Here is a 14,254-nt window from a genome sequence, read left to right on the forward strand (position 1 = left end):
ACAATCACAGAGATGCTCCCTTTACCCCCTAGTCGAACAATCGGGAACGTAGGGTTAAACACAAGAGCCAGGCAACCTAGTTTGGCAAAAATCTTAAGTCAAATTTGATGCAAATTCATGGCTTTATTTAAGACAATACAAAGGCTAGCCACCTCGCTTAGAGAATGCTCCTTCGATCGGTTCCTTCGCCGGCGGTTCGATGAGGGTTGATCAAGTCTTTTTTGGCGTCCTGCCCGTCCGATCATCGCTGGAAATCATGCCTGTGGTTTTTACCGAGCGGTGGATCCTGGCCAGGGATGACGTGTGGGCCTTGCGCTGCATCCACTTGGATCGAAACGGCTGGGCGCGGCTTCCTTCGGTGCGCGGGCGCGGGGCAACCGCTCATGCCACGCGAGAAGCCCGCGCTGGAATTGACTTCTGCAGTTTTTACCGGGCGGTAGATCCTGAGCGGGGAATGACGTGTGGGGCTCGCGCTGGATCGGATTGGCTGGGTGTCGGTTTCTTCGGTGCGCGGGGCAGCCTCTTCTGCCACGCCGCGTGCGCGCGAAGCCCGCGTCTCCGCGGGCGCGGGTTCTGCGCTGCTCCCTGTTTGCACGCAGTTACTGCTACCCCGCCTGTGTTTTGCCAATGATGGGTGGGCCGGTGCTACCCCTGGTCCCGCTCGTCGGCTGCCCTGGCTGCATGTCTCACGCTGATTTTTGTCGGTCAACCGCTTTTGGCTCCTTGTGCGCGGCCCGCGTGATGCGTCGTGAGAGTTGCTGCGTCCCACGTCAATTGCTGAGGGGTGGGCTGGAGCATGTGCACCCGGCTTGTGCACCCGCGATTATGCTGACACGATGACGGGTGGGCCGCCACAACTCCTGGTCCCGCTCATTGAATTCTCCATTGTCTGGGTTGCAATTTCTCGGGTGAACCACACTTGACCCGTCGCGGGTGCGTTGTGACGTTGGAGGAGACGGGGAGCAGTTGGCCGCGTCGTGCGTTGTGACGTTTGCGGGGCCGTGTCCTCGAAAACCCCTCGCCCAGTCCCCTTGCTCGCACGCCGCACCCCTCCCTCCCTCCTCGATCTCTATCCCTCCTCAGCCGCCACAGCAAGAAGCCACGAACCCTAGCCATCTCCCTCTCGCGTGTTCGTGCTCATCGCCGCCATTCCTCCCGCTCCCCATCGTTGCCCCGACGCCTCCACCGGCTAGGTACCATGGATCCATGGCCGATGGGAGAGTACGCCGTCGTCGATCCATCGCTTAGGTTGGTGGCGCATGGGTCAGGTCTGGGCAGAAGGCCGGCGCCTGCGGGGGAAAATGGCGGGGGTTGGTGCAGCGGAAAATGAGGACGGGGTTGGCCGTAGAGGGAGGCTCGCCGGCCGGAACAGCCGGAGCAAGGAGGCAGTGTCGCCATGGAGGGAGGCCCACTGGCCGGAGCAGCAGGAGCAACTGCAGCCGCTGGTCAGCCCGACGCACTGCCTCCTCTGCTGCGGCCCGCACGGTCGAGAGGGGCAGCTGCGCCGTAGCTGGCGGCGAGTTCAGCGGCCGCCGCCTCCTCTCCTCTTCGAATCCAGTAAGCTCCCGATGTCTTTCCACTTTCTCTTCGTCAATGTTTGTCTCGTCCCTATCATTTGCCTTTCGTCAATGGTCTACTCTGCTTGTTTTAGCCATTTTTAGTTGATTCTAATTATATTGGCCACTTTTCTGTAGCAGGTGCCTATGCGTTGTTCCCCTCGGTTGGATTGTTCATCCTTCTTCGCCGGTGGTGTGCTCGTCCGTTGCAGTAGCCTTCGTGTGCTGGATGAACACTGCCGGTTGAGGTTGGTGCCCTTCTTTACTTGATTCTTGCTTCTTCCTTCCTTTTCCCTGCGCCCTGGTAACCTCTGTTCTTCCTCTTGTCCCCATCGTGTGCAAGTTGGTTTCTACCCGTTGTGTCCTGCATCGACAGTCGCATCTTTCTGCCATTGCCATTGAGGTTAGTCTGCGCTCTGTTTGCTTGCATGCAACATGTTCGATGAAATGTGTGTGTGATGACCTTTCTTTTCTTTCATCTCGTTTTGCCTGCTGGTCCGCCTTGGTATAGTCCTCTGTATAGCATGCTTTCTTGGCCTGGTTCTGCTTTCTAGCTCTGGTAATTAGCTGTTGTTTTGCTTGTCTATAAGCCTGCTGTTTTTATGCCTGTGTGACCGTTATGCATGTACTCTGGCAGGTCTACCTCCGTTTGTCTAGCAGGTTCAACGATCTGCTAGGTTGCTGCATCTGCAACTCTGTGCTGCTGTTCAGGGTTTGCTTTATTCTTTCTTCCCTACATGCTTGTTCTTTCTCGCTACACACATGCTTCTCTTTCTCTAAGTACCGTAATACTGCTGTGCTGTCTCTAGCTACATGCATTTACCTTTCTTTGTCGGTCTAATTGTCTATTGATGGGCCATGGTTATGTGAACTTTAAGATGTAATAATATATGGTGTTTAAATTTGTATTGTTCATTAGCGCCTATGATTTTGCGCTAAAGAGTCGTCCGATATCCAAGTTTTTATATATTTTTACACCATTGCAGTCCATAACTTGCTTCAATCCTGTTACACATTGGATTGAAGATAGGTCGTCCATTTTTATTGACTTTTTTTGTACATTGTGAAGTCATGGCCCCAGTTTATATTCATGTTTAGTTTGCTGTGTAGTTCATGTATGCTCTGTAAAGAGCATGTACAGCTAATGGGTTTAATTCGTTTGTTCCTTTTTTAGATGTTCCGTATCGGTGCATAATTCAACTTGATCCATACAGTGCCAGTGATTTTGTAAGATTTGCCCATATCTTTTGAGGAAATAATTATGCTTCAGGAAGATGCTAAATAAGCTGGTCAGCTCTGCCTCTGGGGCAAAAGGTCAGCAAATCTGCTTGGTTGTTCTTCCCAAGGTGATGAGTAATTGCTTGTTGCAGAGTACATGCCTAGAAAGACATATCTTCCACTGTGAGTATGTTAACTGCTTGTGAGCTGGCCACTGTTAACTGCTTGTGAGCAGGCCACTACTTTACAAAGTTTACTACAGCAGCAAGGACGCTATGCTTTGATTAGTTGAGCCGTCCTCTGTTATTTCGTTCATGGGCAGAGTGGGTGGAGGTGCAGCGCCTCAGCATGTCAAGGTATAGGGATGGAACCTGATCCTTATTTCACAGTATGTTTCTGTTCTTACGATAAGTGACTCATGTTTCTTCTGTTTAATGCCAGGATAAAGTTTGATTTTCTCTGTACTACTCCAACTTGGTCCTATCTCTAACTACAGAAATTTTATGTATCGTTTTAATTTAGATTTATTATTATTAGAATTAGATGGTGTGCATTGAATATGAAAATAGGGCCAAGTACTGCTTTGGCGTATATCCTATTGAGTTTTCATGGGACCTTGAAGCTCACGGTTGATCTCTTTGTAGCTTATAAAAGTTAGTTATATCATTTTACTGGATGTATAATCAGAAAGGTGGGCCAACAAACTGTAATATGTGACATAAAATATGATAATGCAGGCTTCCTTTATTTTCTTCCATGGGCAGAGTGGGTGGAGGTACACAGCCTCAAGATGTCAAGGAATCTGATCCTTATTTGACAGTGAACTTAGAAGGGTTTTCCATCTTATAATATGATAATGCAGGCTTCCTTACCTTGACCAGAATTTAGCATTTTGGTATTGCCTCCTTACCATGCAATGTAGGCTTCAGCACCACTTTTTAAATATAAGCCATCATTTGTGCTGGTCCTTATCAAGCAGTTCCTTATCAAAGGGGATTTTGATGTTCTCGCTGAAACAGAGGACTTGAATTGATGATTTCTAGGATTAGTAAACATTAGCACAATCCTGATTATCCAGTTGAGAAATCTTATATTTTAATTGCGAAAAGTAATGTAGGCTGCAAGAGTTGTCTTTTAAGTAATGCAAATTCTTCTGTCAGTAGCTAATGCTGTTTAGAAATTTTGATTTCCCATTTTTTTGTAGCTCTCTTCATTTTTGTCACTGGTTTACATTTGTTTTATATCTTTCTCATTCTGTTCATAGCATTTTGTCATGTTTCTTCCTTTCTACAGAGCTATTTTGATGTGTCAAGAATTTTGGCTAATTGATGGCTCAAATGATTGCAAGCATATGATCTTGTCGGCTTGAGTGATTGCAGGCATATCGACTACAGGAAAACGTAGCACAGAAGATTCTTCCTTCCCTTTTTTGTTTTGGTGAAATTGCAGTCAAGCTACTTACATACGACTCTTATCAGGGCATTCGAGAATTCTCAAATTGGGTCTGCTTCTGTTTTAGCCTGATTTATGTTTCTACTGTAGGTGTTGCTCTATGGCAGTACATACTTTTTGCACTATTGAAGAGATAAGAACAGCGTGCTACCTATTTATGCTTTTAGTATGGCTTGATAGACCGAGGACCTATTGTGGAACTGATATTGTTTTTTAAATGTTGGAACAAATGATGGTTTGATCTGTGTATTTCTCAACAGGTGGAGATCGAATTTAATAATATTGACATGCCCCGGTGCTTTTTGTTATTGTAGTTGCCTAATTATTGTTATCTACTTCCTCTGATCCAAAATAAGTGTAGTGGTTTGAACTAAAACCATGGCATTTATTTTGGATTGGAGGGAGTACCATTTTTGTTCTTCTGCAACATAGCATGTGCACTACTATACTCCTTATTATGCTAAGGCACTATGCATGACTTCAGAAGATTAACATTTCCAAATTTTACTGTCAAGTTGTATGGTCTATACATGTTAATACAAATATGTTTTTTTTTCAAACTCAGATTTCTCAGCGTGATAACCATATTTTTCAACCAAAAAGATGCTTCCTTAACTGGTCTATACATGTTATACATATATGATTTCTTTTTCGAACTAAGATTTCTCAGCGTGATTAACATATTTTTAATATAGCATGATTTAACACATGGGCTTTCTACTATCAATATCGAATATGTACTTGCAAAATGAAACTATTTTCATCAACAACATGACTTTAGTGGGTCTCTGCGCCATTTGGCGCAACGGATCAACTAGTAATGATAATTACGGAAGGCAGTGCTTGTATACTAAATACAAACACTGATGATATATGTTTATTTTGACTCCGTTGCGACCGTTTATCAGTTGAAAGTGGCCCATTATCGGCTTCCACCCCATTGTAGATACTATGCAGTGTGTTTTCACAGTAACAAGACAACCATTAGTCGATGTCTCAGTGCTCGGAGTCAGTTGTGTTAGCGGAAACAAGGCAATCAGGTATGTAGGCTTTATAACTTTCACTTAGTCATAGGAGCTTTAAACTAGGGAAGCTAACTATGAGCCCCCTATTAGTGTTCGGCACTGACCAAAGTCTACCCGTTAACACTTCGGCCAATGTTATGAAAGGCCCATTGTTTAACACGGGGTAATCGGTATCGATTTATAGTTTGACACCGTCATCGGATCGCTGACCAGTTTACGCCCATTGTGACAGTTTTTGGCTTTCTCCGTTGAGGTGCTTAATCATTCGAGTTGGAAGCACAATCGCAGTGGTTCTCCCTTTGCACACCTAGCCGAACAAAGCGAAATGTAGGAGGCAAGCACAGGAGCTGGGAAACCCAACTATTGACCGAATACACAATTCAAAATTGATGCAAGTATAGCAATATCCGAGAATGATTTTGCCGAATCTTTTAAGGTGTTCAGCATTGCACTGTGAAACTTATGCTGGAAACACACAAATAGTTTAAAAGTGCCATAGGTTTGGAAAACCAAAAAACTTCAGTAAAAACTTTACGTCCAAACTAAATCAAGTCATTTGGAGCCAATCCGAAAATTGGTCTTACTTTTGTGCTTCTGTCGTGCATTAATATGACACATCCGATCTCAAGACTTCAAGTGGGTCAGCCTTCGGTTGCAACCTCATATCCCGAAGGCGGAGTACTGCTCGTTAGGCCAGTTTAGCGAACTAAACTCGAGTGGCATTAGAAAGAAAATAGGCTATCCCGTTATTGACCACACACTCGAGTCGAGAAAGGAGTGACAGAAAAAAGACTTTGAACGACTAAGAAGAGAACTTTTATTATAAAATGGCTCATGTAAATTTTAAGAGCCCCGGTTAACATGGGTAAAGGGAGTTTCTTTTAACAAACAACGTATGTGAGCATAGTCGAACCGAACACAAATTAAAAAGTTAAAACTTTGAGCATGAAAGCGACTTAGCTGGTTAATGTGTTCTGCATTGATGACGCGGTCCGAGCTTACGGCGGGATGAGGTCCTAGCCCCTAAGCCGGTCCCGAGGTGGCGGAGCGAAGAGCTCGGCACTCTGAAGTGGCGACATAGCACGACCCATGTGGCGAGGTAAAACCCCATGTCCGATCGAGGCGCCGGAGCAGGCCGGCAGTGTGATGCCGAAGTCCCCATCATGGGTGAATGAGGTAATGATGAGACCCTGGTCTGTAACGCCCCGGATTCGATGCGCCACATGTCTTCCGTTTATTCGCCGTCGGTGCCATGTCATTTGCCTACGTGTTGCATTTTGCCATGTCATCATCTGCATGTTTTTCAAAACTTGCATCCGGTCCTCTTTCGCGTTGTCCGTTTCGCGATCCGACACTCTCGCACGCACCCGTCGCCCCTCTCAGACCTTGTTTCATGAGCGGGATAAAAACGTTCTCGGAATGGGCCGAGATTTGCCGAGTGGCCTTGGTATATCACCGACAGACTGCCCGTCAAATTTCGTTTCATTTGGAAGTCGTTTGATACCCCAACGGTTAACCGCGTACCCCGAAAGCCCCTTTTGTCTTGCAGCCCAACACCCCTCCAAATCCGCCCACTAGCCCATCCTAACCCCCTCCATGCTCTCGGTCGTTCGATCACGATCGTGTGGGCGAAAACAGCACCTTATTTGGACTCTCCTAGCTCCCTCTACCTATAAATAGACCTCCCCCTCCTTTTTTCGCGGATGAATCCTACCCTAACCCTAGCTCCCCTCCTCTTCGCGCCGCCGGACATGTCCGCACCTCTGCCGGACGAACCGCGCCGTCGCCCCACGCCCAATCAGCGCTCGCCACCTGTCCCCGCCGCCGTCTCCACCGCGCCAGGCCCGCGGGGCCCGGATCGGGCCCGCGGGGCCCATCCCGCCGCCGCCGCGACCCGCGGGCGCCGCCCCGTGCGTCGCCTTGCCCCGAGCGATCCCGCCGCCGGCGAGCTCCGCCCCGCCGCCGTCAAGTTTATCGCCGCCTCGCCGGACCACCGCGCGCCGCCCGCGCCCCCCGCCGCCGACCCGCGCAGTGCCGCGCCCTCCGCCGACTTCGCCTGCGCCGGCCACCACGGGCCACGCCGGCCCCGCCGCCTTGCCTCAGCTCCACCCCCACCTCGCGCCGGCGCCCCGCTCCGCCCGGCCGCCTCCCGCCGCCGCACGTGCCCCGCCGCCATGGACGCCGGCGCCCGCTCGCCGGATCTGCCCCGCGCCACCCGGAGCTCCTCGTCCCGGATCCGGCCGGGCTAGACCAGATCCACCAGCCCGCCGATCCAAACGCCTCCGCCCGTCCCGTTCATCTCCATCCCGGAACCCCGAGATCCAGTTTCTCGCGAGGTCTAAATTCCTCCAAGTCCTTAATTTTCTACATTACATGGCTCTGTTCATCACATCATATCTCCTTGCATACTGCTCAGTTTTGCATGCATGATATATAGAAATGTTCATCATGAGATGCTCTTCATTTTATTCCATTGTGCCATGCTTTTTTGAGATCATATTGATGCCCTAATCATCGTTGCAAGAGTGCTATATGATGTTAACTGCTGTCTGCTATCAGAACTTGCTGATTTGTCTTTTTCATTGCATCTTGTGTGTGCATCCTATGAGCATGAGATCTACATGTGTTTTGTATTAAATCATGCCATCTTTACAGGGGTGCTTGTCTTGTATTTTTATGATCTATGTGGTGACTAGTACAAGCATGCAAAGTAGCCTCCCTGATGTTGCTGATTTCTATGACAAGTCTGTAGCTGTAACATTCTGATGCCATGTAAACCTGCTGCCACCATGAGCTCTATGCTTAATATGGAGATGTTCACTAAGGGTGTTTTGTTATACATGTCATGCTCTATCAATCCATGCCTTTGATTGTATTTATAACCTGCTGTAGCTTGTTGTAATCATGCTCCAAAGTTGCTAAATAATGTTGCTGTCAGCCTGTTAACATGAAGTTCAGTTTTGACATGTGTTTTGTTAGTGTTCCATGCACCCTATGAATTTGCTCTTGCCATTCTTAGCTTAATAATTATGCCATCTTACTGTTGGATGCCTTCACATGCCATGAAATGCTTTGTGATGAGTGATTTGAGCTCGCAAAGATGCCTTCATAATTCTGTTTATGCCATGCTCAGTTTTTCTGCTAAGTCTGAATCTGTTTATGAAACTTGCTATGTGTGCATGGATACCATCATATCTTCTGTGCCTTTTTGGCTTGTGATTAGTAAGGGACATTTGTTATATGCTTTGAGTAGAATCATTTCATGCTTTCATTTGCCATGATATATTCCTGTAGCATGTTGTTTGATAGCTCTAAACATTGCAACCTGATGTTATTTCTGCCATGTCCTGGAATTCTGCCAAGTCTGTGAATCTGTTATTATTTGCAATATTGCCATGTCCTTTTGAGCATGTTCTAGTCATTTCTGGAGATAGCTCAGTGTTCATGTTTTGTAATGCTTTACCTGTGCATCATGCCCATGCATTTTTTTTCATGTTGAGGTGCTGTACCATATTTTCATGAATCATGCAAGATGCCTAGTTGCTGTTTTGGGCAGATTGTTGCTATGTCTTGTTTGGAGTATGTGTTGCATTTTTTTTCATGTTGAGGTGCTGTACCATATTTTCATGAATCTTGCAAGATGCCTAGTTGCTGTTTTGGGCAGATTGTTGCTATGTCTTGTTTGGAGTATGTGTTGCACCGTTGCTCCGTTTTGAGCATGCTCTATATGAAACTTGCTTAGTTTTGCATGTAGTTTCAGGTTACCTTGTTGCATACTTGTTTTGAGGTGTTTGCTTGATGTTTGAATGCATTTTGCATCAATGCCATGCTTAACTTGTTTTGCTCATATCTTCTAGGCCGTAGCTCCGAATTAAATGAACTTTATATGTAACTTGACTAGATTTTCGTGTAGATCATTTTGGTGCATCTTAACTTGCTGTTTAACAACTTGAACATAAGGTTTATTCAGATCTGGACCAATTTTGAAACTTGCATATGAGGACTTACCGGATTTGTTATATGTTGTTTCCGGCCCCATTTAAACTTGCCTTGATGTGTTGCTCATGTATGCATCATCTCTTGCCATGAGTAGCTTCATGTAGCTTTGTCATGCATCTTGCTTGGTTGTGCATCATGTCTTGTTCATGTGTGGTGTGTTTACCATGTTGTGTGCTTCTTCTCGATAGTTCCTGTTCCGTTGCGATCGTGAGGATTCGTTCGTCTACGTTTGGTTCGTCTTCGTGGCTTCATCTTCTTCATGGACTCGTTCTTCTTCCTAGCGGGATTTCAGGCAAGATGACCGTAACCTTGGATCTCATTACTATCATTGCTATGCTAGTTGCTTCGTTCTATCGCTATGCTGCGCTACCTATCACTTGCTCCTCAAGCCTCCCAAGATGCCATGAACCTCTAACCTTTGTCACCCTTCCTAGCAAACCGTTGTTTGGCTATGTTACCGCTTTGCTCAGCCCCTCTTATAGCGTTGCTAGTTGCAGGTGAAGATGAAGAACTTTATTGGGATATCACAATATCTCTTATTTAATTAATGCATCTATATACTTGGTAAAGGGTGGAAGGCTCGGCCTTATGCCTGGTGTTTTGTTCCACTCTTGCCGCCCTAGTTTCCGTCATACCGGTGTTATGTTCCTTGATTTTGCGTCCCTTACGCGGTTGGGTGATTTATGGGACCCCCTTGACAGTTCGCTTTGAATAAAACTCTTCCAGCAAGGCCCAACCTTGGTTTTACATTTGCCTCACCTAGACTTTTTCCCTTGGGGGTCGCGCATCCCGAGGGTCATCTTTATTTAACCCCCCGGGCCAGTGCTTGTCTAAGTGTTGGTCCAAACTAGAGCACCGTGCGGGACCATCCCTTGGCAACTTGGGTTACGTCGGTACCTGTACGCTTCGCTTATCCGGTGTGTCCTGAGAACGAGATACGTGCGACTCCTATCGGGATTGTCGACACATCGAGCGGCTTTGCTGGTCTTGTTTTACCATTGTCAAAATGTCTTGTAAACCGGGATTCCGAGACTGATTGGGTCTTCCCGGGAGAAGGAATATCCTTCGTTGACCGTGAGAGCTTATAATGGGCTAAGTTGGGACACCCCTGCAGGGTATAAACTTTCGAGAGCCGTGCCCACGGTTATGCGGTAGATGGGAATTTGTTAATGTCCGGTTGTAGAGAACTTGACACTCGACTTAAATAAAATGCATCAACCGCGTGTGTAGCCGTGATGGTCTCTTCTCGGCGGAGTCCGGGAAGTGAACACGGTTTATGGGTTATGTTTGACGTAAGTAGGAGTTCAGGATCACTTCTTGATCATTGCTAGCTTCACGACCGTTCCGTTGCTTATCTTCTCGCTCTTATTTGCGTATGTTAGCCACCATATCTTGTTTAGTCGCTGCTGCAACCTCACCACCTATCCTTTCCTTACCCATTAAGCTTTGCTAGTCTTGATACCCATGGTAATGGGATTGCTGAGTCCTCGTGGCTCACAGATTACTACAACAACAGTTGCAGGTACAGGTTATGCGATGATCATGACGCGAGAGCGATTTTGTTTGTTTTGGAGTTCTTCTTCTGCTTCTTCTTTGATCAGGGGATAGGTTCCAGGTCGGCAGCCTGAGATAGCAGGGTGGATGTCGTTTGAGTTTCTGTTGGTGTTTCATCCGTAGTCGGATGTTGATCATGTGTATGATGTATTGATGTATTCCTGCGGCATTTGTATGCCTTGTATGTATCCCCATCTATTATGTAATGTTGATGTAATGATTTCCACCTTGCAAAAGCGTCTTCAAGATGCGCTTCTATCCTTGGTGGGACCTCCGAGTTCCTTTAGGATAGGGCCGCATCTTGGGCGTGACACGGTCTAGCCGAGGTGATGACGCATCTCGGTCGACACAGACGGGACGATGACGTCGCCCTGCCGAGGAGGCGGCGTGGCCCAGTCTAAGTTGACTACCTGCACACATTAGATAGTGCAAGAAAAAGACAATAACAAATAATAATAATTTTTCTCTACTTAATTGATTTAAGGAGGTATATAGTTAAAGAAATATGGCTTGAACGCCTAAGTTGGCTCGGTGGAGTAGTGGCGTCGAGACGTCGGCACAAGTCGTAAATCCAGTACAATATGATGATGATGACAACGTGATGCCATGACCATATGAGGCAGTTTGAATTTGCATGGCAGACAAAGTCACGGATGCGGTGAACCGAATTATAACCGGACATGGAAATCTACAAGAGAAAAATCATGCAAACCAGAAAAAAGATATTCTCTGTGAAAATATATACAATGTGTAATTAGGAAAAACACGACCTGATGTTCTGGAGCGTAGCGCGAGCCGATTTACGCCGGTTGGGATGACAACATTGGTTTGCGCAGATGGCGGCATGATGTGCCACTATTAATTTTCCTGCAAACATAAAGCTGTGCAGGATGGAAATAAAAAATCCCTTTGTATAATTTATCTATGCAAAATAAATAATTTTAAGAAATATAGCCTATCGCCAAGGTCGATGAAGACGGAGGAGTGACGACGTATTTTTATAGGGCATATCCGATTGCAGATATGGCGTCCGTCAGACTGCGGACAAAAAATTCATATGCGGGTACTGAATCGCTGATAAAACACTAGTGCAAAGCTAGATTGCACTGTTCATTAATTAGGCCTTAAAAACGGTGCTGCAAAAAGTGGCACTTTTGCATTAGTACTTCGGCCGATGCATGCAGTAGAGAAATCCATTAGCGGATGATAGCAACCAGATGTGCTGAATTAAAAAAAGAAAGAGCATAAAGAATAGAATTGAAGAAAGGAAAGAAAAGAAAGAAAAAAGGAAGGAAATCCCTGGATGGCCGCTACTTGTGCCGGAGTGTACTCGGCTCCGCGTGCGCTTGCCCGACCTAAGCATATACTCCGGGTGAAGCCAGAGGAATAAAAAAAGATGCATCGAAGTCAGTGTAGCCAGATTAGACTAGCACGCTTTCATCAATCAAACAATGATTGATGTGCCCCAACTAGTAGTACTAGTGGGCTGCCCCATGGTTAGATCGATCTGGTAATTAGTGCCAGGCCGCCGCTTCACGAGATGTCTTGATCTGGCTTCCTACAGTATACCATGTCTGCCTGATCTCCAGCGAGGTAGGGCGGCCGCTGCATGACGCATGCACACTTGACTGAGGCCTCGGCTCGCCTAGTACATTCTGAAAGCTCGGTGGCGCTTGAGATAAAACTGATCTGCAAACAAAATAGCGCAAGACTATAGACAATAATTGCAAAATAAATCTGATGTAGATGGACTAGATCGAATTGAAATCATAACACCTGATTTATGCCGTCGATCCGTGATGACACCTAGCAGGCTCTCAATAAAAGCACCAATGTCGGTTCTATATCCGGCATATCTCATAGTAGTGGTCCTAAGCTAGGCGTCTTGGAGCAATGGTAACATGGACACGGATTTTACTCAGGTTCTGGCCCTCTTGATGGAGGTAAAACCCTACGTCCTGCTTTTGATTGTATTCATATGGGGGATAGTACAGAGTACATACATCGACCACGAGATTGTTATAATGAATATTCAATTCTCAATTGACTAGCCTGGCCTCGGTTTATATAACACACCGGAGGCCTAGGGTTTAGAGGGGCCCTTGTCTTGGGCGCCAAGTCTTGTGGAATCCTCCTTGTATGCGGCATGGGCTGCCCGAAGTGGCCCATAAGTGAACCGCCATGGGGGTCCTCGGCATGATCCAACTGGTCGGGAGACGACGTGGTGAGTACCCCCTAGTCTAGGATACCGTCAAGTGGCATCGGGGCCACCCATGACTTAGCCCAACGGGGAGTTGGTCGGAGTGGCCAGGAGAGTGTCATGGAAATAGATTGGTTCTGTCGGAACGTCGTTGGTCCACTCGAATGGGAGTCCGAGGCCATGGGTTCGGTGGTGTGGGTACAGTGTACTAACCTTTGCAGAGTGTGTGTTTAAATCTATCGATAGCCGCGCCCGCAGATATGGGCCCAGTTCATAGTCGGTCACACTATGAGCCAACTATAATAATAACTTGATTAATAACAATCCCGGTTCGATGATGAGAAAGAGGTTAGTTGTGGTCGAGAGAGGATCACGGAAATAACATGGATACCCAAGTTGGTTGATCTTTAGGTGATCGTGATATGATCACGGAGGTATCGTGGATACCGATGTTGGTAAGTTGATGCATGAAATTGTTATGAGGTAACCGCCGAATAAGAGTAAGTTGGTGCATGATATGGTTTACTGTTGCATGTAGTATCATCATATTCATCTGCTCATGCCATGCTAATGTTGTTTTAGCCGTATCATGTTGAGTTTGTGTATGCCATGTATCATGTTCATGATTTCTTTAACCTGCTAATGCCATGCTGTTGTTTGTCTTGACTGCTTGTGGCTAATTGTGAGCTTGCAAGTACATGCAATGTACTGACCAGGCGTGTCGTGCCAGTTTGCAGGTCATGCCAAGTTTTCTTGCTTGTTTGGTGTTGTTCATGTGTTTGCGAGCTATGATAAACGTTCCAACGAGAGTCCCTGCGGATTGGAGTCCATCATCGTCATTCGTTGTTCTGCTGCCAGTAGAGGTTCTGCTGCCTCGAGTTGTTATGCTGCTTGCATAGAGCAACTATGGTTGGCGTAGCGTCGCCGTGCCGGTGTTATTCATTGTAATATCAGAGACCTTGTATTTGTATTCGTGTTGTAATAGAGAGCTGGTTTGTTCTATGCTAAGCAGTGTCGTATTCCAGAAGACTTCACCTCGATCTCTGGGCTGGAATACGGGGCGTTCCGGTTTCTCTGAGCCGGGGTGCCATAGGGCTTGGTATTAGAGCAGGTCTGACTGTAGAGCGTCCTAGTTCACTGGAAGGTTAGAAAATGGTAGTATAGGGTCTGGTTGTTGCCCTTGCTTGTTGAATTTGTTTGTTGCATTTGTTTGTTGCATATAGTCTTATTTCGGTTACCCCTAACCCCTG

The 14,254-nt window shown here is 46.6% G+C and overlaps 1 protein-coding gene across 8 annotated transcripts; it reads left to right on the forward strand.

Annotated features, from left to right (window-relative positions):
* Positions 1-865: 865 nt before the first annotated feature.
* LOC123119965 (uncharacterized) lies at positions 866-4,534 on the forward strand. Of its 8 annotated transcripts, none has more exons than XR_006459141.1 (4): positions 866-1,557; positions 1,695-1,804; positions 1,900-1,959; positions 2,068-4,534. XR_006459141.1 is itself a non-coding variant. In XM_044539950.1 (4 exons), the coding sequence occupies exons 1-4, from the start codon at positions 1,327-1,329 to the stop codon at positions 2,231-2,233; spliced, it is 438 nt and encodes a 145-aa protein (XP_044395885.1). In that variant the 5' UTR covers positions 870-1,326; the 3' UTR covers positions 2,234-4,534. The 8 variants fall into 8 exon arrangements, 2 of the variants coding, with proteins under 2 accessions (XP_044395885.1, XP_044395884.1); XR_006459138.1 differs by having other exon boundaries at positions 870-1,557; positions 1,695-1,959; positions 2,068-2,115; positions 2,194-4,534; XM_044539950.1 differs by having other exon boundaries at positions 870-1,557; positions 1,698-1,804; positions 2,194-4,534.
* The last annotated feature ends 9,720 nt before the right edge of the window (positions 4,535-14,254 follow it).

This window comes from Triticum aestivum, chromosome 5D (assembly GCF_018294505.1).
Source record: "Triticum aestivum cultivar Chinese Spring chromosome 5D, IWGSC CS RefSeq v2.1, whole genome shotgun sequence".
NCBI classification, from domain to species: Eukaryota; Viridiplantae; Streptophyta; class Magnoliopsida; order Poales; family Poaceae; genus Triticum; species Triticum aestivum.

Excerpts from the sequence above, each read along its gene's own strand:
- LOC123119965 (XM_044539949.1), top strand. The coding sequence starts at position 1,327 with ATGAGGACGGGGTTGGCCGTAGAGGGAGGCTCGCCGGCCGGAACAGCC. Across the intron at positions 1,558-1,694 it reads TCCTCTCCTCTTCGAATCCA|CAGGTGCCTATGCGTTGTTC; the intron begins GTAAGCTCCCGA and ends ACTTTTCTGTAG. Across the intron at positions 1,960-2,193 it reads TTTCTGCCATTGCCATTGAG|GTCTACCTCCGTTTGTCTAG; the intron begins GTTAGTCTGCGC and ends GTACTCTGGCAG.